Here is a 23,818-nt window from a genome sequence, read left to right on the forward strand (position 1 = left end):
ATTTGCATTTAAACATGCATAGGGACTCTTACAAGGGGCGGTGGACTATTTACACTTGAGCGTCTAAAACGTGATTTGTTTTTTTGGGAGAGGAGTGCAGGTACCCACTTAGTGCAGGTACCCACTGTGGTTTGCATCAACGTAGGAGCTAAAAACAAGGGGCAGGACATTTCTTTAACTAATGGCTCTGTGGAGTGGGGTGGCAGTGGGCGTATTGTGCAGAGGTGCGGCTTGGCTGCAGTGCTAGAAGAAGCCCCGGGGGGGTGCGCTGATTCAGGCACCGCCACTGTAGACACGTCAGTGGAATGGAAAATAAGACAGATAAGTTACAGCAGCAAAACAATGCTCTCCATCACCCAGATGAGACCAATTTCAGGCTCTGTCCCGGGAGAGCCTCCATCGCGCAGCCGCAGAAGAAGCTGGGCGGGACTGCGCAACTGCAGATGTAGCTGCGGCCCGGGGTTGGGGCACCTGGGACCCGTGCTGCGTCGCTCCGGGCCTGGGCCTCCGGAGCGGAGTTGGTCAGATCCCTGCGCCCTTCGCCGCAGCGAGTGAGAGCGGTTCCGCTGCGCCGGCCTCGGGCCACCAGCCGTCCTCCCCACAGCCGCCGTCAGCATGCTGCTGCCCGTGTTCACCCTGAAACTGCGCCACAAAATCAACCCCCGCATGGTGGCCGTAGGGCGCTACGACGGGACGCACCCGTGTCTGGCGGCCGCCACCCAAGCAGGCAAGGTAACCGCTCCCATCTGCACCGGAGCCAGGACTCCTGCGAGTCCCACTATTCTGCGGGCCGTTACCGTGCGGCCCCGCCCCTCAATCTACAACCCCGCCCCCAGCCAGGGTTGCCCGGCAACCGGTGGGCCGTCCCCTTGTAGTTGTCAATCCTGAGCAGAATAATGAATAAAGAGACTCGCGTGAATGGTTTTTCTGAGCAGATAACTTTGCCTTCAGGCACTTAGACTCGGACATTGTTGTAGTCGCAGCTAAGGAGCTTAGGAAAGAAGCCCACAGGAGGGGGAAGGGGCGGGTAGGGTCAGCACTGGTAACAGACCTCAGATTCCAGCCCAGGGCCTCTGCCTTCCACTGTATCAGACTGCCTCCAGCCCAACAACTTGATGAAAACATAAAAGAATACAAAGACCCCCAAATGAAATGATTCAGATCGCACTTTTGATCTGTATCCATGTCCATTCTCGTCTTTTCCCATAACTTACTAAGTACCTACGAGGTGTTCACTGTGTGCCGGTGCTGTGCAAGGAGAGAGACGCGGTCACTGAACAGTCACCAGGCTTCTACTGGACCCCTCCTCTGGGTTAGATGTTGATTCAGAGATAAAGTTGGAGTCCCTACTTTCTGGAAGCTTATAATACCAGGGACAACAAAGCAAATCTAGTCACTGTATGTTGATGGAGTCTTGCCCCAAATACACAGAATACTGGGACAGCAAGCACAATAGCTCTAACAGTTACAAAGCCTTATCATTATGTTAATTATCTCAGCATTCTTGCCACAAAGCCAAGGGCAGCAGCATAGCACAGGTGTGTTGGATCTGGGCTCCAGTACCTACTAATTTCATGGCCTTGGGCAAGGTACTTAATAATGGTATCTGTCACACAGGGTTGTTGTGAGCACTAAATAAGTTAATACATATGAAGCACTTGGCAGGTAAGAAATGGTCACTGATTGTTAGCTGTTATTTATTTTTTTTATGACTCCCACTCTTCTGCCTGGTGATTCAGAGAGGTTCAAAGTAATACTTGAGGTTACTGAGTTAGAAAGTGGTGGGAATGAGGTTAGAGTCCATGTTCTCTGACCCAGGGTTGATTTAGTAATGAATAAAATATTTACATAATTTATCGTTTTCAAAACACTTCTACCTACGTTGGATGTTATCTCATGCGATGACTTGGTATACGTGATTATGGAGTAATGAGTCTTTCTCATTCAGTGGTTTAGTGGAGTAAAGCGCTTAGCACAGGCTCTGGCACCTAATGACGTCCGTTGTCATTGTTAAGAAGCACTGACAAAGGCCAGAAAGAAATTCACGTTGGTTCTGCTGCACATTGATTGGACAAAGGCCGGTTGGTCAGAGCACTTTGAGAGCCTGCTGGAGGGTAGCACATAAGCGGCCCTGATAAGCAATACCTTGACCTTGACCATTACCTTGTTCTTTCCAAGGCTGAGAACCACGGGTTGCCACAATTCGTAGTGGTTGAGAGCCAGCCCCGCACAGAACTGTGGTAGGGTTTATAAGTAAGTTTTACAGGCAATGAAAGTGACTTCTTGTTAATGTTGATGGTATCTGTTAATAACCTGAGTCTTTTTAAAAATGTATGTTCATTTTACATTTTTAGCACTTTAAGGGAATGTAATGAACTCTTTCTGTTTTAGGTTTTTATTCACAATCCTCATACCCGGAGCCAGCACTTCAGGGCGCCCAGGGTCCTCCAGAGCCCCCTAGAGTCTGATGTTTCCCTTCTCAACATTAATCAGGCTGTCAGCTGCCTGACTGCAGGAGTATTGAACCCTGAACTTGGCTATGATACACTTTTAGTGGGGACACAGACTAATCTCTTGGCTTACGATGTCTACAATAATTCAGATCTTTTCTACAGAGAGGCAAGTACACCCCTTATAGCCCCCAGAGTCTTGTTATCCGTTCCTGTTCATTTTTGTTATGCCTGAAAGAGATCAGACATTTGTTTTGGTTTATGGTGTGGCCGTTGTACAACATGGTGATTTTGTTGTTTACATCTGCTTCATCTCCTTGGCACTTAATTTACCTGGTCACGGTTGCTAACCAGTTTCATTTTGTTTCTTCCTCGTGAACAGTGATGCGGAACATCTTTTCCTGGGCTTATTGCCCATTCACATGTCTTCCGCAGAGCATTTAAGTCTTTTGCCTATTTATTTATTGATAGTTTGTATATTATGGATTTGTAGATGTTCTTTGGATGTACTGGGTACAAGTTCTTTGTCAGATTTATATATAATAAATATTACCTCCCAGTATGCAGCTTCTTCCAATAGCTGAGTGTTTTTTGATGAGCAAAAGTTTTCAATTTTGATGAAGTCCAGCTGATCAATTTTTTGCTTTAATGGTTAATGCTTTTCCTGCCCCTCTGAGAAATCTTTGGTCATGTAGATACACGTCCTGTGTTTTTGTACAAGACTGGAATTGAGTTTAGGACTGGATTAGTCCGTGTCCTCTGGATAAAGAGAATTAATAGGATATGTATATTTAGGGAGGAGTGGGGAGGGATATATTTTAGAGCCTTGCTGTACATGGTTGTAGACATGGGGAAGTCCAAATTTGCAGGTCAGCTAGCAGGCTGGAGACCCAGGGAAGAGTTGATGTTGAAACTCAAGTCCGAAGGCCACCTGGACGCAGAATTCTTTCTTCCTTAGGGGCAGTCTTTTTTTACTCAACTGATTGGACGAGGCCCATGCACATTATAGAGGGTGATGTCCTCTCAAAGGCTGCTGATTGAAATGTCAGTCTCATCTAAAAAATACCTTCACAGAAACATCTAGAACAAATTTGGTCAAATACCCTAGAGAGCCTTGGACTTCGTAGCAGTTTATTGTAGCAGATCATGTGCATTGCCGGGGGCCTGAGGGTCCCCGCCTGCATCAGCACACGTCTGCCACTGTGACTGTCCTCATGAATGACCACAGAGGAATTTGAGTGGCCAAGTAAAGATACGGATATATATTACCTCCGGTGTGCCTGTGCATCCTTAATGTCTGAGATTTTGTATCTTTTTCTTTCTTAGGTGGCAGATGGGGCCAATGCAATCGTGTTGGGGACACTGGGAGACATTTCCTCTCCTCTCGCAATTATCGGTGGGAATTGTGTGCTTCAGGGTTTCGACCGTGAGGGGAATGATCTCTTTTGGACGGTACGAAGAACAAAGCACTCCCTTCAGTGCTCTTAAACATTTGTACTTTTCATGTTCTTTATTTATGTCTTGTTTGGTTTTGCCATCGGCTGTCATGAATAAGAGAACACAAAACGGAACCATATTTATAATTCTGTACATTTTTTTAAAAGATATGCCAAATTTGAGTAACACCTGTTAGTGGTTTGTGTAACCTTCTCTTCCATGTAGCTGTTAGAATCAGATTAAGTGAGAAGAGAGGACATATTCATGTTATTGGGGTTTTCTTTTTAGGTTACTGGAGATAACGTTCATTCTTTGGCCTTGTGTGACTTTGACAGTGATGGGAAAAAAGAGGTACGTGGGGGAGGAGATTCTCCTCTTTGTGTTCAGCTGGATACATTTTCCAGCGACAATGACATTGGTGCGGCGAGAAGTGTCAGCTTCTCCTGGTTGCCGTTGGTGCTCCGTTGCTAAATAATGAGCTGACTGGCCTCATTTGTTGCTCTTCTCTCTTTTGAACAGTAAATCCCTTTGTCTAATACAAAGATCAAGGCCGTGATGTTTCAAAGACAAAGGACAGGGTGGGAGGGAGGGCTGGACAGTTGATGGGACCATTGATGGGACTGCGGTCATCGTCGTAGTCCTAGTTAGAACTTCCTCCTGGTGCCTTCGAACCATATCAGTAAATAGTTTTCAATATTGGCCCACTTTTTCCAGAATTTAGAAGTTTTGGAGACTGACTCTTAGCCTTTGAAATGATTCTCACGATTACTCTAGAACTTAGCTTCTTGAGCAGCTGGTGGTGTGCTGCGTTGGGTGGTGACTTGGCCCTCCTTGTCCATGGACACGGGGCCCTGGCATTTGAAATGGGGCTTCCATCTGCAGGCAGAGTGGGGCTGAGCCAGGGAGCATCTTCAGGTGCGTGCTGGGGAGCAGGCCCCGGAGGGATGTGCGGCCCATGTGGCAGGAGAAGTTCCCAGGACCCCTGTCTCTTCACTGACCGAGTTTGTTGGCCTTTGCACTAGAGGGGACCTTCCTGAGCACTGGGCTTCCAGGAGTTCAGAAGTCTGTGCAGCAGCAGTGACACACAAAATATTATGCAATGTTTTGTTTTATTTATGGAAATGGTTCTGGATTCACTTGCTGAACTAAATGTGCATGATGATTTTTTTTTAAGCTTCTCGTTGGATCTGAGGATTTTGATATCCGAGTTTTCAAAGAAGATGAGATTGTGGCAGAAATGACAGAAACAGAGGTAAGACACGCCCCCTCGGAATTTTGCTCACCTTGGACATGACAGGTCGGCACAGTCAAACATCCAATGAGAGGGCTGGGGTAAAAACTGGGTGGGGGGGTAAACAGAGCTGTATGCTACAAAGCTGCAAAGAAGCATTTAAAAGTCTTGTATGACAGATAGCTTGGAAAGACTGATTAAGTAGAGGAAAATTATTGAGCAGAACGGCATTCTTTTAATGGGTTTATTAAATGCTGTTTATCGTGTACCTCATATATGCCAGGCGCTGTTCTGAGTGCTTCACGCGAGCCAATTCATCGAACCCTACACAGCCCCACCGGGGGGGAAGTACTGTTGTTCCCATTTTACAGGTGAAACCGATGTTGAGTTTCTTGTTAAATCACACACACAAGGTCATGGCTCTCAAGTGGCTTGGATTTGAACCTTTGAACCTTCGATTTGAACCTTTGTACCTTGTCTTTCTCCCCTTCCCCCTCATGTCTATTAAATGGATTGAATGGAGTGCATAAATGAGATTTTTATACTTTTCATTCGGATTAAGTAATTCTCAGGCACATTTCTGTAGGTAAACTTAAACATTAGATGTTAGAGAACTGGGCTAGTTTTTTTGTGATTAGAGTTATTTCATGTAATTCTTAAAGAATTTAAAGTTCAGTTTTTTTAAAGCAGCCCCTAAGTTTGCCTTTATCCGCTATACTTTTTACATTCTTAGGATAGACCCAAGACTGAGGGAAGTGGAAACAGAAAAAAGAATTAGGCTGTTCTGAATTAAGGATGGAGAGAATAAAGGAGAGCAGTAACTTATAGGCATTGTACATGGACAGGAAAAAAAAAACCCAGAAGGGAATCTGAGAGGTCAGGATGGCGGGATTCTACAAACATTGGCAGGTGGTGCTTGGGAGTCGGGCCTCAAAACCACACTGGACCACTTGTCCTCACTTCTCCCCACTCACCAAAGCAAGGCTGCGCCTCCCCAAACTGCGGAGGAGGCCAAAAGGCAACACTTGCGTATTGATTGATAGGAAGTGCTATCGGTGGTTTTAACTAATTGATCTTTATCTTATGGTGAGAGCCATAGATTTTTACACAGTCCTACTTTTTATATTCTTGCAGCTACTGTGATTGTGAAGTCACAGTTACAGACAGAGAGGAAAGGAAGGAGAGAGATGAGTGTCAAAAGCAGCAGGCTGAGGATGTGCGTGTATAGGGGGTTCTGTTTTATGTGGAGAGAGGGTCCTTAGCCCTCATTAGATTCTTAAAGGGGCTTGCCCCCTATTCATCTGCCCCATCCCCCCCCCCCCAAAAAAAAAAAAACCCAACTTGAGAGTCATTGGCTTGCAGGTGCTGTGCCTGCACAGCCCTTTCCCTGTCATTCAGATTTGTAGTGGATTTTCCCCATCTGCTGGGAATCATTCACCTTCGATTGGATTTGTTTATCGTCAATACTGGAGGTGAGGAGGCTGCATTCTTGGCAACACCTGTTTCTTACATCCCAGAAGAGGCCAGGAGAACCTGAAGTACAGCCAGGGCTTCTAGGTGACCATGAATCCTCTAGTCCACAAAAGAAAGCGACCAGGGAACTAAGGAAGGACTAGGGGACCCCAGGGAGTCTGGGACCCGAATTTATGAAAATGTGGGCTTTATACAACTGTGCACTTCAGGGCCCTTTTCCTGTCCTCCCAGTTTGACCTTGCCCCTGGCTCAGATGTCTTTTCCCAGATCAGCAAAATCACAGTTTGTTGGCAGTGCCGTCGGACCAATGTCTTGAGTGAAAATTCTGAATCCTGTACAGCACTCTGCACTCAGAGTTGTGCGGTGTGGGCAGTTTTGTAGAAAAGCTGTAGGAGTGGAGGAAATTACATAACTATTCTCTGCTTTATACAGTTTGTGTCTTAGTGTCTAGTATTAGGGTTGGAATGAGCACGTGGTTCTGCAGGATCATAGAGGTCATTAAGCTTTGGTTTCAACTGTAAAAGGCAGTTTCGTTTAGTATCTAAAAATGCATCCTTTTGAGATGTTGAATCCCAAAACAGTCCTATAAATATTTCTGTGTAACATGTGCTTCTGCATACGGTCACATACATGCACAGATGTGTGTGCTTGGATTTTCACTCTTCGAAGGATTTTGTTTTTTTCTGAAGAATATCTTTCATTTCTAGCAAACAAATGATGTCACAGAAAGAAAAGTATACACATAAAACATGTTCAGTGTTGGATTTTCTAAGTCTTTTTAACATTTAGACCATGGGATATTGTAAGTTAAGGAAGTTGGAATAATCATTAAAACTTTTTTGAGTTAGGGTGTCTGATACCTGTGGTACCTACTCTAAATCTTGTGTACTCAAGCTTCCTTCCTCCCTTCCCCCTCACTTTTATTTATTTATTTTTTGTAATTTGCTGAGACTTGCCAGATAAGCTTGATCTAAAATGGCAGACTTTGTGAGTTTATTTAGTTCCCATTTTCCAGCCTCTGAGATGGATAAGACAGGTCACAGAGAAGAGGGTACCTTCCCCACGGGTGGACTGGAAGGGCATTTAAATCCAGTTTTCACACACACGGTTTAATGAAGACATAACTTCATGTGGAATTGAGCCTTAATGGAAAATGGTTGCATTTTTATGTTTTTATTTTTTTGCAGATAATCACCTCCCTCTGCCCCATGTACGGCAGTCGGTTTGGCTATGCCCTTTCCAATGGCACGGTGGGAGTTTATGACAAAACAGCCCGCTACTGGAGAATTAAAGTTAGTGTGGTTCGGCCTCCGACCTGCAGGGACTTGGCACCCACCGAGAGACTTCTGTACTAACGATGGGAATTCTTTTTCAGTCCAAAAACCATGCCATGAGCATTCATGCTTTCGACCTCGATGCTGATGGAGTGTGTGAGCTGATCACCGGGTGGTCCAACGGGAAGGTGAGTGTGAGCGGCCGAGTTCAGGCGCAGTTCGAAGTGACAGTTGTCTGGGGCCGTGTGATGAGGAACAGTGACATGAGGACCCCCACTCGCCTTCCTTGGCGGTGCTTTCAAACTTAATGCCCTCAACCTTCCCACATCTCTCTCCCGGCTTCAGTCGTCGGCACTGCACAGCGAGTGAGCGTCCTTTGGGCCCTGTGGCCCTGTCTGGGTGGCCGATGGTCCCCCAGAGATTCCATCTAAGTACCCTCCTTGAAGGAGGAGGAGGTGGGCAGCCAGGCTGACCCCAGGCCCCGACCAGCACAACAAGGAAGTTTAATAAGCTCATTTGTGTAAACTGTTTGGATAGTCCCTTTCTTTTAAGCCTTAAAATGCACTGAAAACCTAGAATCAAGGGGAGTAATGTTTCCCCAGCTATAACTTCAAAATAAAATCTTTTTGTATTCTTTCCTTTTATCCACTTCAAATCAGAATTTTCTACAGTTTTTGGCAAGTCGGGACTGTTTTGTTGGAAACGGCCCGAGGAGCTGCCGGATCTCCATGGATACCACTTGCCCCAACTTTCTCATCTGTCCAGGCGCCTGGTATCGGCTCATCCTCTCCTCTTTGACGGTCCCTTACTTTGGGCCAGGACCTCGTAACCTCCCTTTGCTCTTCTGTTGGTTCCTGCTTCCACACTCGGTTCTGTCTTTGCTAAGGAGATTAAAAAAACCCTTATTTTTAGGGAAGGATGTGTAGTTACATACATAGAACCTTAAAAATCCGTAAAATGGACCATATTCCAGGGGAATATAAATTATTATGATTGATTCGGGCATTAGGAATTACTAGATTCAGAAGTTATCGAAAGTTACTTCCAAATAGAACTCTGGGTCTAGATGTTTTAATAGTTAAATACTTTAAAAATACCAAGCAATTTCTATTATATAATTTGTTCCAGAGCTTTAAAAAAAGATAATAAAATTACCCAGTTCATTACATAAGTAGAAAAACTGATAACTACACTTGGCAGAACTAGCACAAAAAGAAAATATACAGAGATAACATGTCTACGTAGGTGTGAAGGCACTAAATAAATGTAACTAGCCAATTAACTTTGTTGTTAGTAGGTCACTTTAAAAAAATGTTTGTGCGAGTTCAAGGTGTTTTTTTTATTAAATTGTTTTTAGAGAGAGAGAGAAACATCAATTTGTTGTTGCACTCATTTATGCATTGGTTGATTTTTATATGTGCCCTGGCCAGGGATCGAACCTGGAACCTTGATGTGTCGGGACGATGCTCTAAGCAACTGAGCTACCCGGGCTAGGTTATCTATTGAGTTAGAGGCCCATCCTGTCCTCTAGGGCAAAGCCTCCATGTTGAATAAAGCCAAAGAGTATAAGATCCACAGAAATATTAATTTGTAGTCTTGTTTCTTAGTTAGCAGCTGACCCTCTTGTTTATTGTGGAAAATGCAGGCTGAAGGCTTTTAAGTAGCGAGCAGAAAGCAGCAAGGTCAGTTCAGTTGGAGTGAGCGGGTTCTGTTGATGTGTTACGAGCTTTGGAAAAATGCAGGCCATTCATTACTTCACAGGCTTTAGCATCCCTAAGTTTCGGGCTTACGTGATGTTGCTAGTAATTGCATGGATGCATTCACATGACATTTTCCGGACAAAGGGTGGGGACCAGGAGCAGGCTGTGACCTCAGTTCCTTTATTTACTCGTTGCAAAGTTTCGCAATGAGTAAATTTGCAATGAGTAAATAATCAACATCCTTCCATTGCTGAATTCCTGTCCTCAACAGAAGGATGTTGATGAAAAGGGAAAAGCAGCAAGAGGCCTCCGTCACTGAGACGACCTCTACCAGACTTTCTGTAGCAGGCCTTTCATTGACGATACATGCATTCCTGCTTGGAACAGCGTCGTCAGTTAAGTGGTCACTCTTCACTGCTGTTTCTGATGAGTCAGTGACATATTTGCCTCTCTTAGGAAGAGGAAACTCAAGGAAGTAGGTGTCTCAACAGTTTTTATGGGGAAGAAGGATTCTTACACAGGGCACTGTGACAGGTTGTATCTGTGACGGAAGGTTGGCACTTTCAGACTTTAGATAGAACCATATTTCACGAGTTTATGTATAATGGAGGTAACATTTTCGTACAGAGCATTTCTTGTACAGCGATGCGTGCCAGCCCCATTCTAAGAGCTCTCCCTGGGTTGGCTCCTTGAGGCCTCTTTCCAACCCCGTGAGGCGCCAGTGCCGGAGCCGGTGCAGTGGGTGTCCTCAGACTCCTGTTGTTGATCCCCGATGACGAGGCCAAGCACAGGGTGTTTCAGAAACTTGCCCAAGGTCCCACAGATAGAGGAAACCTGGAACCGGAACCTGGGCAGGTTGGACTTTTGCACTGTATATGATATATCCTGCCACTCAGCTGACCCATTGATCCAAATGAAATATCACATAAAGGCTAATGTAAAGCAACTTATTTAGAAGGAAGAAGTCACAGCTGGTGAAGGCCTCTTAGGGTCCCCTCAGGCCCCCGGGGTCAAAGGTGCCTCCTCAGAAGCCAGGGGGCGCCATGGAGTACTGTTGGGGACCACCAAACTAAATGTCCTTTAAGTTTTCGTGTTTTTTAAAAATGGCGGCAGAAGCAATTTTCCAAGTGCTTGTTTTAATTTTTAGGTCGATGCTCGGAGTGACCGAACTGGGGAAGTCATCTTTAAAGATAACTTTTCTGCCGCAATTGCTGGAGTGGTCGAGGGAGATTACTGCGGGGACGGCCGAGTTCAGTTAATCTGCTGCTCCGTGGATGGCGAAAGTAAGTGGTCCCAGGAATGCTGGAGAAGTCAGATTTTCAATCCGATTGGTCAGAACACCGGGAAACCCCACTCCAAAATGTTTGCATTGATACCCTCTCTCATCTTAGTAAGTGCCCCTCAGTTGGGGAATGAGAACCGAGGTGTTTGGTTTATGAGACCAGGTAACTGATGACGGACAGGTAGACCTGGCTGTACTCGGGAGGTTCCTCTGTGTGGCGAGTGCTCATTTCTTCCGTTCAGTCCGGGGCTACCTGCCAGGCTCGGATGAGATGAGAGGGAACCTCGTGGACGCCAGCGTGGAGCAGGACCTGATCCGGGAGCTGAGTCAGAAGAAACAGAATCTGCTGCTGGAACTCCGAAACTATGAGGAAAATGCCAAGGTGGGCCCGGTGGGGCGGGAGGTGGAATCTGAAGCGTTGAGGAGCATGAAAGGAGGAGACTGTCGGAGCCCCCCGACGTGCGGGCTCCCTCCCACCTGCCGGCAGGTGTGCAGGCTGCTCCGGCCTTTCTGGCCTGGGTCAGGATGGACAGGGCATTTTTTTCATCTGGAAATCCTACTCCCTGGCAGTGCACCAGCGGTCCATTTCCTGCAGCCCTGTGGGCAGCAGTGCCCGGCTGGAAGCAGCCTAGATGGCGACCAGTGACGGAGTATGTACGTGCTGGGGAATGAGAAGCAGCTCCCAAGGGCGAAGTACATGCACCTGGGCTGCTGCGGAAGGAGGAGTGTGGTGGGAACAGGAGGGAGAGTAGGCGGGGAGCATCTTTTATCTTTTCAAACACAAGTAGCAGACAGCGACAACCACAGGGACCTGTGTGTCTGTACACGTATGTACCAGACTGGCTGCAGGACGAGCAGGCGAGTGGGATTGTAATTCGTCCCGTCATGCGAATTTTAATTCGCTATGCTAAGTGAATTTTATTTTGTTATTTTAAAAGAACAGTATAAATAGTGTGAAAGGCATGATGGGTACGCAGAAAGGGACAAGGGTATTTTCCCTCGGTGGCGGGGAGGGGAGGGGGGCGCGGAGAAGGCGGGGTGGAGCCAGGAGGCGCTAATGAGGCGAGTCCTCGGAATTCTAAAAAACCAGATTAACAGAATGAGATGAAGAGTACGTCTGTTGAAGCAGAATGACCATAGTGTTTAAAAGTGGCATTCCCTCCCCGTGGTGACTGACTGAGCTGGAAGCGGGTGGGCTGTTCGGCAGGTGGAGGTGAGCGGTCCCCCGAATGAGGCGGACGGGCAGCGGGGCGTCATTCCCGCCAACACCAAGCTCCACACCGCCCTCTCGGTCAACCTGGGGAGCGAGACGCAGGCCGCTCATGTGGAATTGTGCATTTCCACCTCGAACGGTGAGACACCAGGCACAGGGAGCGTTTGCCCACGCCCGGGCTGCCCTGGAGGACGACTCTCGAACCGCGTGCCGTTTCCCCTCTTCCCTGCAGACACCATCATCCGGGCGGTCTTGATCTTTGCAGAGGGCATTTTTCTGGGCGAAAGCCACGTGGTACACCCCAGCCTCCACAGCCTCTCCAGCTCCATCCGCATCCCGATTACCCCTCCCAAAGACGTCCCGGTGGATCTGCACCTGAAAACCTTCGTGGGTTACAGGAGCAGGTGAGCCTCTGCGAGTCACAGTGTATTTCCAGACGGCCCTGGAGGAGGGCGGGATGTGTGGGTTCTTCCCTTGTGCCAGAGACTCCCGGGGGCTGCAGAAGCCACTGAATGGCCTGTCCACCCAGGAAAGGTTTTCCAGAACTTTATTTCCCTAACTTGAAATCTTCTCCCCAAAAGGAGGGGGGGGGTATTTAAGATGGTTATTTTCTGGTTTCAGTCTCATAATTTTATAATTACAAAAGTTCAAAAAATGTGTTTACTTGATGGCTCGTCAACTCCTAGTTTTGACCTCTAAGACTATAAGCGTTGGGTGGCTTATTTATATTCGAGTTCTACATAACCCCAGCTCACGGGAAAGAATCACTGGGTTTGTAGGACACAGAAGCCTTTCACATTTTTTGAGGGTGTTTTAAATTCTTGGTGCATGTAAAAGTATCTGTAGATTCACGTTATCTCCAAATCCCGAACCCCATTATTGTGGTAATTTAAACCCACAGTTTTGGGTTTTTTTTTTCCATCTGTGACCCTTAAATATCAACTTGATGACTTGGTTCTCCATGTCCCGTTGGTCGGCCCCAGCACCCAGTTCCACGTGTTCGAGCTGACGAGGCAGCTCCCGCGATTCTCCATGTACGCGCTGACCAGCCCGGGCTCCGCCAGCCAGCCGCTCAGTTACGTCAACTTCACCATCGCAGAGCGGGCCCAGAGGGTGAGCATCTGCCTTTCTTCTTTCAATACTGTTGCGTTTTGGAAGCCCTTGGATGTTGCTTCTCAGGGGGGAGGACTCACATGAATGAGTTGTTTGGTAGCAGTAAATATGATATGAATTATGCAGCTTGGAGTTGGTTTGTATCCTGTAACCAAATATTGCTAAAATACCTCCTCTCACTTTGAAAAAATACACTGTCTCTCCCAGAGCCACCCTTAGGCACAGGTGCCTTCTCAACGGTTCTCGTTCCTCGGTGGCTGTGGGCCCAGTGTGGTTGTCCTGACCTAGCGTTTCGAGAGAAGCCTGCATCACAGTGGAGAGGCGGACTTGGAGCTGGGAACATTTGAGGGTTCAAATGCTACCTTAACTAATTAGTTTAGAACTTAATTAAATTCTCAGTGGTTTGGGGGAAGTGCCCCTCACCAGTCTGAGCCTCAGTTTCCTTCTGTGAGTGAGGGTATCTTGAAGATTACCTAACTGGCATGATGGCACTTCGTCACCTGGAAAGGCCTGATGCCAGTGGACTTGAACTGTGGCTGACGTCAGAATTCTTAGTGAGGCTTTTCAATCATGTAGATTCTCAGCCCCCTGCCAGGCCTGTGGAGCCAGAAACTCTACAGGTGGGCCCTTCATGGTGGTTCTTAACATGGACCTGTATTACAAACCACTGTAATGTACTATATTCTTAATTTTAAAATTCATTCTTATTGCATGGATGTGTCATGGTGTCCGTACTGTGTGTACATGAATATCCCATTTAAAACATTTTTTAAAAGAATGGCCAGAAATAATTTTGAGCAGATTGCACTGTCCGGGACATAGCCACAGAGGAGCTGTCCTGTAAACAGAATCAGCATCGTACCTGGATTGCTCCTCCGTGACAGACGACATCAGGTCGAAGTTGAAAATGCTATTAGGTCGTGGCTGTGGTGGGGCCAGACACCATCACGAATGCTACTTAGGAAAGTGCAGGCAACGGAAGGGGGGCCGAGGTTGGTGTTTTCTTGGTGGTGGTGGTGGTGGATGTACAATTGTTTGTTTTCCAAGCAATGAAACGAGAAAGCAGGATGACTCTTAACAACGGCTGCACTGTGAAAATGGAAGTTCATTGCACCCTGTTCCCCTTTAAGGTGGTTCTATGGCTCAACCAGAACTTCCTGCTCCCCGAGGACACCAGCATTCAGAACGCCCCCTTTCAAGTGTGTTTCACCTCCTTGCGGAATGGGAGCCAGCTGTACATAAAGATAAAACTGAGTGGAGAGGTAACGTTTCACGTCTTGGACATAGATCTCTCACAGCATGTTCACCACGCAGTGTGAGCGAGGCGGGCGACACTGTCTCAAGGTCATCAAACCACGTGTTTCAGCTCACTCTGCTAGTGCTGATCATCTCAGACACGCGGCTGGAGCCCCGAACAGCGTTTTCGGCCTCCTCCCCTGCAGCCCCTCTTTATCTCACTGGGGGAGGGTCAGGAATACAGAGGTGCCCAGAAACATTTTCACTGTTTGTATGACTTTATTGTTCCGTCTAGAGGCCGAAGGATTGACCTTTTAGCCTGCTACTAGAAATAATGAATGTGGTTTGTAATTTCCTTGAGGACGAAACCCTTTGTTTTCATCACCACATGTGGTTTGAATTTATGCTCAACAAATGTGTTGAATGTGGGTAAATTCAGGTACTGTTTTAGCTGGGTTTGTCTTTAATATCCGAGGATGCTCAACTTGTCTCTTTTTCCCCCTGGGTAGATCACTGTGAATACCGATGACATCGACTTGGCTGGTGATATCATCCAGTCGATGGCCTCATTTTTTGCGGTTGAAGACCTCCAGGTAGAGGCGGATTTTCCTGCCTATTTTGAGGAATTACGAAAGGTGCTGGTTAAGGTGAGAACACCCAGTGGATGCTTTCATGAGACCGTGGTGGTTTAATAATGTTTCAGATGTTTCTCTTAGATCAGTGGTACTAGAACTATACATATACTATATGATACTCATGTCTTAAAGAATTTTGCAAATTCTTAAAATAAAAACTGAACTAGTATTGGAGGGTTCACTAAAGCATTTCTTTACAGCAGTGAGTAGTTAGCTCTTGACCACCCTGCTTTCTCTCTGATCTGGGAGAAGACTTCCTAAAACGTAGATCAGCAGCGTGCTTTGCTGACCCTTCACCTTGTCCGTTGTATCGACTCTGCCCTTGGGTGTAGTGCTTTCCAAGGACACAAGTTCAAAAGAAAAAGGAAAAGTAAGGATGGCGATGGGCCCCAAGTTGGAACCGAGTTCCCGCCCCGAATCTCTGAGCTGTGACTGCCTGCTGCCAGGGCTGCCATGTGAGGGCACAGAACGGATCCCCGTGGAAGGCCATCTCCAGCGCCGGAGACTCGCCAGTTCCCTGGGGAGGAGGTGACTCGTGGGCGGTTGAGAGGGTGCAGCCAGCCAGGGAAGGACAGGGCCTTGGCATGAGGTAGACAACGCCTTCCTGGCCTGTCTGGTTTGCAAGGAGTCCGGGAGGCTTTTTAACCCCCCAGTGTCCCCGGCCCCCAGGTGGATGAGTATCACTCGGTGCACCAGAAGCTCAGCGCCGACATGGCTGACAATTCCAATCTGATCCGAAGTTTGCTGGTCCGAGCGGAGGATGCTCGTCTGATGAAGGACATGTGAGTATTTCCAGTGGCCAGCAGCACAGCTGCAGGGTGCAACAGGTCAGCCACGTGGAACAGTGGCTCCCCGACGCTGCTCATAGGAGTGTCATTGTACGAGGACTTTAAAAAGTAACTTGGCATTATCAGTAGAGTTGAAAATGGGCGCACCCTACGGCCCAGCAGTTCTCCTGGTTTATAACCGAGAAAAACATGTGCACTAATAAACCAGGGCATCTGTACAAGAGTGTTCACACAGGCAGTGTTCGTAAGAACCCCAGAGGGGAAGCAGGCCAAAGCAGCGTCCACAGTGTAGGGGGAGGTCGTGATACACCCACAGCGGAACGCTGCTCGCAGTGAGGGGCGTGTATCTCAGCGACGCGCGCCAGCGTGGGCGGACCTAACAAACCCAACAGAGGGTGAGAGGAGGAAGGCTCGAAAGAACGTGGGCAAAATGCTCCACGTATTTAGAGTTTGGAAACAGGTGAACCTGAACTAGATCATTTGGGAAGCATACGTGGATGATGAAAGTATAAACGCGGGGAAGAGAGGACCAGAGGTGGTATTTCGTCCTGGGGCGGAGGGGCTGTGTTTGAAAGGAGCACAGTGGGAGGCTCCCGGGATGCTGCCATGTCCTTTTTCTTCACGTGGCTGATACACGTTTGTCCCCTGAAGTTTCCGAATGTGTGTTACACTTGACGGTGAAAAGGTGAGAATAGATCTGGGCAGGTCTAGCACATTTTGTCCAATGTTAACCTGCAACCCAGAAGGTAGGCTCTCATCTTACTTTTCCCGACCCCCTGGCACAGGGGGCACTTGGACCATTCTTGGCTCCTGAATTCAAATAAACCATGGACCAATAACAAAGGAAGACCACCTGTCTTCCGTTTACTCGGAAGAAACAGACCACGTCGATACAAACTTCTCAGTGTTTTCAAAGCGGACTTTCGTAGTTACCCCGTTGTGATGACAGTACAGCTTTTCTTTACGTGTCTGAGAGGTTGCAGGTGTTTTCATTTAAGTCTGCCAGACAGGTGCACTGATGCTAAATTGCTGTTGACTCACACAGGAAAGCAATGAAGAATCGCTACATGGAGCTCTATGACCTTAATAAAGACTTGCTAAACGGGTACAAAATCCGCTGTAACAATCACACAGAGCTGTTGGGGAACCTCAAAGCCGTCAACCAAGCAATTCAAAGAGCAGGTCGTCTGCGTGGTGAGTCACTTTTTGTAGCACTGTTATTAGTAATTTGGGAGCGAGAACCAGTGAAGATGGTTGTAGCTCCAAGGATCCACATTGGAGCCTGTATCTGTTATAAAGATACTTTCAGCCCTGGCTGGTGTGGCTCAGCGGGTTGAGCGCCAGCCTGCGAACTGAAAGGTCGCCAGTTTGATTCCCAGTCAGAGCACCTGCCTGGGTTGCGAGCTGGGTTCTTGGTTGGGGGTGTTCGAGAGACAACCACACATTGACATTTCTCTCCCTCTCTTTCTCCTTCCCTTCTCCTCTCTCTAAAAATAAATAAATAAAATCTTTAAGGAAAAAAGACATTTTTAACACTCCAGTTGGTACCAGTCACTTGAGTTTCAGTCAGCCAGTTGTTTGGCTTTAATTAGTGTCCAGATTTCAAAGAAAAAGAAAGCTTTCGGCTCCTTTTCTTAGATTTGCTGCATCCTCTGAAGAACCTGGTGGCAGATGCCCAAGAAGGCAGCCTTACGCACCCCCATCACAAAAAATGGGGCGGGGGGGAAGGAGACTGAAAATTATTGACTTCAGTGTCCAACTTAAAAGTCAGAAAAAGAACAACACAGTAAACCAAAGGGAGCAAAAAACAGAGCCAGAGATTTATACCTAAAATCTGCTGTTCGGGCTCAGTGGCTTGACCTCCTTTTAGCAATAATCTTTGGCGGGTGGGTGTGAGCTTTGATCCTCTCAATAGGAAATTTTTCTTCCTCCTTTTCTGTGAAACCGACTTTTGATTTCTAGGTTTATAATGGGCTCTAGGCTTGGTCTGTGATAAACCTGCTCACAAAGGCATCTTTTTTAGGGAGTGGGAGGATGTAATCTGAATTTGCACTACCCTCGCCTCTCCTCTGCCCTAGTTTTCCGGTGTCTGATTTATCGTCTCACTCTCAGTAACCTTTCAGACTGTATTGATCACAGCTTCGTTCTCATGTAGTTGGCAAACCGAAGAGCCAGGTGATCGCTGCCTGTCGGGACGCGATCCGAAGCAACAGCATCGGCACGCTGTTCAGAGTCATGCGGGTGGGGACGGCGTCTTCGTAGGAGAGGGACGTGCAGGCGACGGAGCTCCTGGAAGGTGTGTTTTCCTGAAAATCCGGGCGGGTTTCCAGGATCTCGCCCCAGTGGACCCAGGGCACTGAGAGTGGAAACAGCCTTGGGGAGTCGTGCCCGCGAGACAAAGCATTGCATCTGAACAGTGGATTCACTTTCTAGTTTTAAGGTCAGTAGTGCCATTGCTGAATAACACCAGGTTTGCACGGAGACAGGTGGATCCTTCTGAAACATTAGGGCTTCGAAGTCCGGTATTTCTGTATGTATGTAAAGTTGCTGTGTAGATACATCTGCTTCTTTGTAATTGAATTTATGACTTTAAAATAGATTGTCTACCTTTCCATTAAAACTTAAAAAATGTTGCACTTCGTGTTGACTGATTTTAAAATTACCACCTTATTGGAATCGCATAAACCATCTGCAGTAGGTGGAGGCAAAGATGGGGACATTCGATGTGTGTGCCTTCCTTCTACCCACTGACAGGTGGGGGAAGGAAGCTGTACTGAGTTCCCTGTGATCTGTTGGTGGGAGTAACATTAACTGCTAAAAGGGACCCGTGAGTGCCTACGGACCCATTTATTCTTCAGTACGTCAGGGTTCCTCTGGAGTCATTCAGAAACCCGGACTCTAATTACGAGGCTGTGCTGCCCTCCAGGGCGGCCTTTCTCGGCCTCGGGAAAATGACTGGGGGCAGGGACTCTTTCCCCCGTGCATCCCAGGAAGACCCAGTGGCATCGGGGCCTCCCTCTCTCACCGGGGACCCTCTGGGGAGGGGTTGTCCTAGGGTCTTGCAGTTGTTCACACCCAAGCTGGCAAGAAAGGAACTGCTTCTCAAGGCCGTGGTCTGGAAATGGCCCGCTCTCATTTCCACTCACGTTCCATTGGCTCATGTGGCCCCACCAGCCTGCCGCAGCCCCGAAATGCAGCCCAGCAGTGTGCCTGCCGGGCTGAGAGCCAAGGCCATGCCAACGGCTGGCTACTCCTTTTCTAAGAGTTAAAATTTTGCCCTAAGGTAGATTTCAGGACTGCTTCAGTCCATTTTCACATCTTAATAGCACTTGTGAGAGGTTGAGGGGGAGGGGCCTTTCCTCTGCGGCACATGAACTTGTTTAGTTTCCTCCAATTGGCCATCAAGGATGAGCGAGTCTGTTTCTGCAGGGCGAGCTTCAGGCAGTCCTGATTTCAGTGAGATTATGCCTCATTATAGCTTTGTTTTTTTTGCATTTTCAAACTGTAAACTGGAGACATCTGCATTTGCTGTGTTATTGTCTCTAGTCCCCGAAGTAGTAAAGACCCTTCTCTGCTTCACAGCTGCGGAAATGGAAGGGCAGGGACTCCTTACTGGCCGGAGACACAGCTGCGGGCAAAACTCGATTCCTGCTGTTGAGTCCTTCTCAGTCTCCCCCAGTCCTCCCTGCGATAGAAACCTCTCGTCCGGCCAGCTTTAAACTATACGGCCCTTTTCATTTCTAGGGACCCTAACAGAGTAACCTAATCAAGGGTCATTCTGCCATTCTTCAGCCAAAATACTTCCTTCTGAACCTAAAAAACATTCATGGACAAGGCTTGAAGGGATCAACCTGCAGCAAGATGTTTTTTTTTAATACTCCCGATTTATAGGTTCTCAGTTTTATTTTCACATTAATTTGATGCTCTTGATATTAGTATCTCTGAGCTTAGAGTGGAATGTTTTCTAGGGGGCCCCAGAGCTCGGTGTGTGCGGAAGTCTGAAACCAAGCAGTCACGGCCCTTTCTGCTATCCTGGCGTGTTCCCACGCAAGGGAGACTGGACCAGGTGAAAATGTTCGGAAAACACTCAGTTACCTTTCTTATCTTAGAAGTCGCCTTGCTCGGCTTAGGGATGAGAAAAACTGGTTAGGAGGTACGTCCCTATTTTTCTACCTTGATAGACTCTGAGTGCCTTCTGGGAGCTACACTGGAAGCTTCGTTTTGTTTCTAGGCTTTGTTGAAGCTTTAAGCAAACAGCCGGCCTCCATGTAAAAGCTGATCTTGAGAATTCTGGTATCTGGGAGAAAGCTTCCCCATCAATTGTCTGCGCATCCCCTTTAAAGGACAGTCACCGCTACCCAGTGCTCAGCTTCTTCTAGAGAGAATGGTTTTTATTATTCTTTCTCACCACGTCTGCCCATGCACAGACGTCAGGGCTCAGTTGAAACGCTCTCTTCTCCGGCCTTCCCTCTCCCTGGTCTATTCCTTATCCCTCACTGCATCCTGTGTTTACGTAAATCTTAGTCCCCTATTCAGGGAGGGCAGGACTGTGTCCTAATTGGCTTTATCTCCCGATGGTGCTGAGTGAATGCCTTCAGCACAGACAGGCATCTGCAGCTCTCACCGGGCTACCTGTCCTCAGTTGGCCTGTTGGCAAAGAACTGGGAACTTCACAACTATTATGCAACGCTGGGAGGGCTTTACAAGAATGATTTTGAACATTATTAAAGTTTCAGATTTTATCATTAGCAGTTGCAAATCTGCCAGAGCAGAGCCCTGTGATCCCAGAAATAAACGATCTCCAGTTCCGCTTTGAGACTGAAGTCCAAGACGACCCCCAGGCAGCCTGGTGCCGTGCGTTCTGCCTTGTTCCCATCTGGCCCCTGCCCACGCTATGTGCTCTAGCTCCCGAGTTCTTTTTATTTGCGTGGTGCAGAAATCTGCTTTCCCTAAAATGATACCACATGGGCAACTCCTAAGTAGTTTTCAAAACTGTCTCTGGGGACTAACTTCGTGGCAATTGGAGGGGATCATCTGTTGCTGTAGGAATAGGGGTGCCCGACCCTTTGGTGTCTCTGGGCCACGCCTTAAATACACAAACACTAACAATAACTGATGAGCGAAACAAACAAAGGTTTTAAGTAAATTTGCAATTTTGTGTTGGGTCGCATTCATAGCCATCCCGGGCTGCGTGCAGGCCCCTGCTAGTGCGTGAAGGCTGGCCAGCCAGCCTCAGCTGTGGCTTTATCAAGGACCCTCCCACGGGATTCGTAGTTTCTCGCCCAGTTGGCAGGTGTGTGCTGGCATCGAAGAGCTAACCGCAGCCGAAAGCCTCATGTTGGGAAATGACCTGTCTGGGAGGGACGGCCTGAGGGTTGTCAGCATTTGTTGGCTTTCTGCGGGAGAGAGAGGCCACCACACTCGGTGGAGTCTGGGAGACGATCAATAAGCAGGAGAAAAGCCAGGTTCCAAACCTAACAGCCTCTTTCTCTTCTAAGCTTCATTTTCTACAACTTTCAGATGAGGGACTGCAGTTACGGATTATTTATGGGGTTCTTCATTAAATATTTTATTTTTCTTCCTCTTAATAGAAATGCTAACATGCTCTCAAAATAACTTTATGAAAATGTTCTTAATTTCCATCACGGGTAACTTATTAGAGGATTTGGTTTGGGGATCTGACCTTACACAATCCACTGACGTGCCGAAGTGGTCTCTTTACGGCTGCACTGTCTGACGCTGGACCTAGAAGCCCGTGGGACAGGCTGTCGGAAGGGATGTAAAAGTAGGAAGGACCAGAACAAGCTGGAATGTACGGGATGAGCTGCAGCCCGTGAGGACACGTACCTGTGTCCTTTCTGAATCCTGACCGTGATGTTGTGAGCGTCCTATAGAAATGGAGACCCTTCGTCAGAGAAGCTGAAGGAGGATGCTCAGGAAGTGGATCGGCGGCACGCCCCATGCTCAGCGACACGGCCGAGGTGAGCCAGTGGATGCTCGTAGACGTGTGTGAGCTCCGGTGTCCGTTACTTCACTCTGGCCCTCCAGATTCCACCTAAGAATTTGTGGCTCACTCTGACGGAAACACGGGGAGGGGATTCTGGGAAGTGCAGGCCAGTCTAGCCAGGCCGACACAGCACACACGGGGGTTGTCATGGATGGTGGGATTCCAGGTGACCATTGCTTTGTATTTTCACATGTTGCCTTAATTCCTTACAATGAACATGTATTATTCATATAATCTCAAGAACATATAAAGCTATTCTCTTTGAGGAAAACAGTCTTCCTTTACTAAAAGGAATCACCAAGAACCTGAGGTTCACTATTAAGCATCAAGAAAGAAGAGGCCATACGTTATCCGGGTGAACACCACAGCTTTTATCTGAAAGCAGCAGAAAAACTTAATGCTTAATTCCTCTTTGCCACTTAGTTGTCAACCCTGGCTCTAGCCCTGAAAATCAAGATGAAGAACAAAGTACTAAGGAAAAGCCGCTTCTGATCGCTGGCGACCTGGAATACAGAAAGTGGCCTTGAGTTACAGCATCCGCACAGTCTGAGGGGCTGCTGTAGGCACCGGGGCTCCCCGCAACAGGGGGGTCTGGCTCTCGGGGGTTCACCCCCCTTGGCAGTGAGCTCTTCTTTGCAGTGTGCAGGGGATTCTGCTGTGGGGTTGGACCACAGACACACCGAGATTACAGAGGAAGGGTGAGCACATTTTAACACCTGGGAAGTGTGCCAAGACTCCAACACAGTGCTCCAGAACCGGTGAAGTTTAGGTGGCCTCTTAGACGCTACCTAGGGCCGGGATGGAAACTACTCCCTGGGCTTAGCACACACCAGGGTCTCGCCCACCCAGCACTTCCCCTTGGACATTCCTGGGGTTCTGCCACCTGGGGCCTAACTAGAACCTCAACCCCAATCTCTCCCACTCCAGGAAAACACATCAGGAAGTGGATGGAAGTAATTTAGGGATGGCTGCCGCAGCTGCAAGAACTTAAAAGGCAAGCTTTGAAATGTAAATCGTAAATTAACAGAGTGGCTGTAATCTCACCTGTCACTATACCATGGTTTAAAACTGTGGTCTCCAAAACTGTGCCCCTGTGAAATCATCCATTACTGTGAACGTAGGAAGATAATAGGAGAACCAGTTTTATGTATTTCTTTTTAGATTATCCTTTAAAAAGTCAGTGTTTGTTTTATAGCAATACTGAATATTAGTACATGCGTAAGATGTATAGATAAATATCCATATAGTGGGCACACAAGTTAAAACAATTTCTACTGACTGGGGTGCAAAATCAAGTAATTGATGAGCCCTGTCTTGGTGGCCCAGTTGGTTGCAGCGCCGTCTCACACACCTAAAGGCTGTGGGTTCAATTCCCAGTGAGGGCACAGGCCTCGGTTGCAAGTTTGATCCCCAGTAGGAGTGTGTACGAGAGGCAATCAGTTGATGTTTCTCTCTTTCTTCCTTCTGCTCTAACATCAATAAACATATCCCTGGGTGAGGATTAAAAAAAGATGAAACCATTAACCTAGAAGAAAGCGAACCTCATTTCCTTCATTTAAATGCAAACCACAGGAAAGAGCTGGTGCACGTCCTGGGCAAGTCAGAGCAGAACAAAGCCGCGGGCAGTGGAAACCTGAGGGGTCCGAACAGGATGCACCGAAGGTTCTGTAGTTTTCTAAACCCGAGTCATCAGGAAGAGCAGGGTCTGCAATCATTTGAGTGCATTCAATGAAAAATCCCTGCAATCATGGATGAATCCTGAAGATTTCATGCTAAGTGAAACAGGTATTAGTCCACTCACGTGAGGAACACAGGTAGCAGATTCAGAGACAGAAAGGAGAATGGTGGATGCTGGGGGCTGGCAGAGGGAACGGGGCAGAGCTGCAGTCTGTGGAGATGGGAAGTTCTGGGGATGGGGGGTGGCGAAGGCTGCGCGATAATGTGAGTGTGCTCAATGTCACGGAACCGTACACTATAAA

The 23,818-nt window shown here is 47.6% G+C and overlaps 1 protein-coding gene across 1 annotated transcript; it reads left to right on the plus strand.

The window, feature by feature from the left end:
- The first annotated feature begins 440 nt into the window (after positions 1–440).
- On the plus strand, positions 441–18,485 carry BBS2 (Bardet-Biedl syndrome 2). The gene is made up of 17 exons (XM_037141526.2): positions 441–732; positions 2,392–2,619; positions 3,777–3,902; positions 4,176–4,238; positions 5,062–5,139; positions 7,779–7,883; positions 7,967–8,053; positions 10,713–10,848; positions 11,090–11,229; positions 12,055–12,199; positions 12,293–12,464; positions 13,044–13,173; positions 14,304–14,435; positions 14,919–15,056; positions 15,714–15,826; positions 16,878–17,026; positions 17,988–18,485. The coding sequence occupies exons 1-17, from the start codon at positions 616–618 to the stop codon at positions 18,092–18,094; spliced, it is 2,166 nt and encodes a 721-aa protein (XP_036997421.2). The 5' UTR covers positions 441–615; the 3' UTR covers positions 18,095–18,485.
- The last annotated feature ends 5,333 nt before the right edge of the window (positions 18,486–23,818 follow it).

The sequence above is a fragment of the Artibeus jamaicensis genome, unplaced genomic scaffold (assembly GCF_021234435.1).
Source record: "Artibeus jamaicensis isolate MK-2021 breed Jamaican fruit bat unplaced genomic scaffold, CSHL_Jam_final contig_3152, whole genome shotgun sequence".
NCBI lineage: Eukaryota > Metazoa > Chordata > Mammalia > Chiroptera > Phyllostomidae > Artibeus > Artibeus jamaicensis.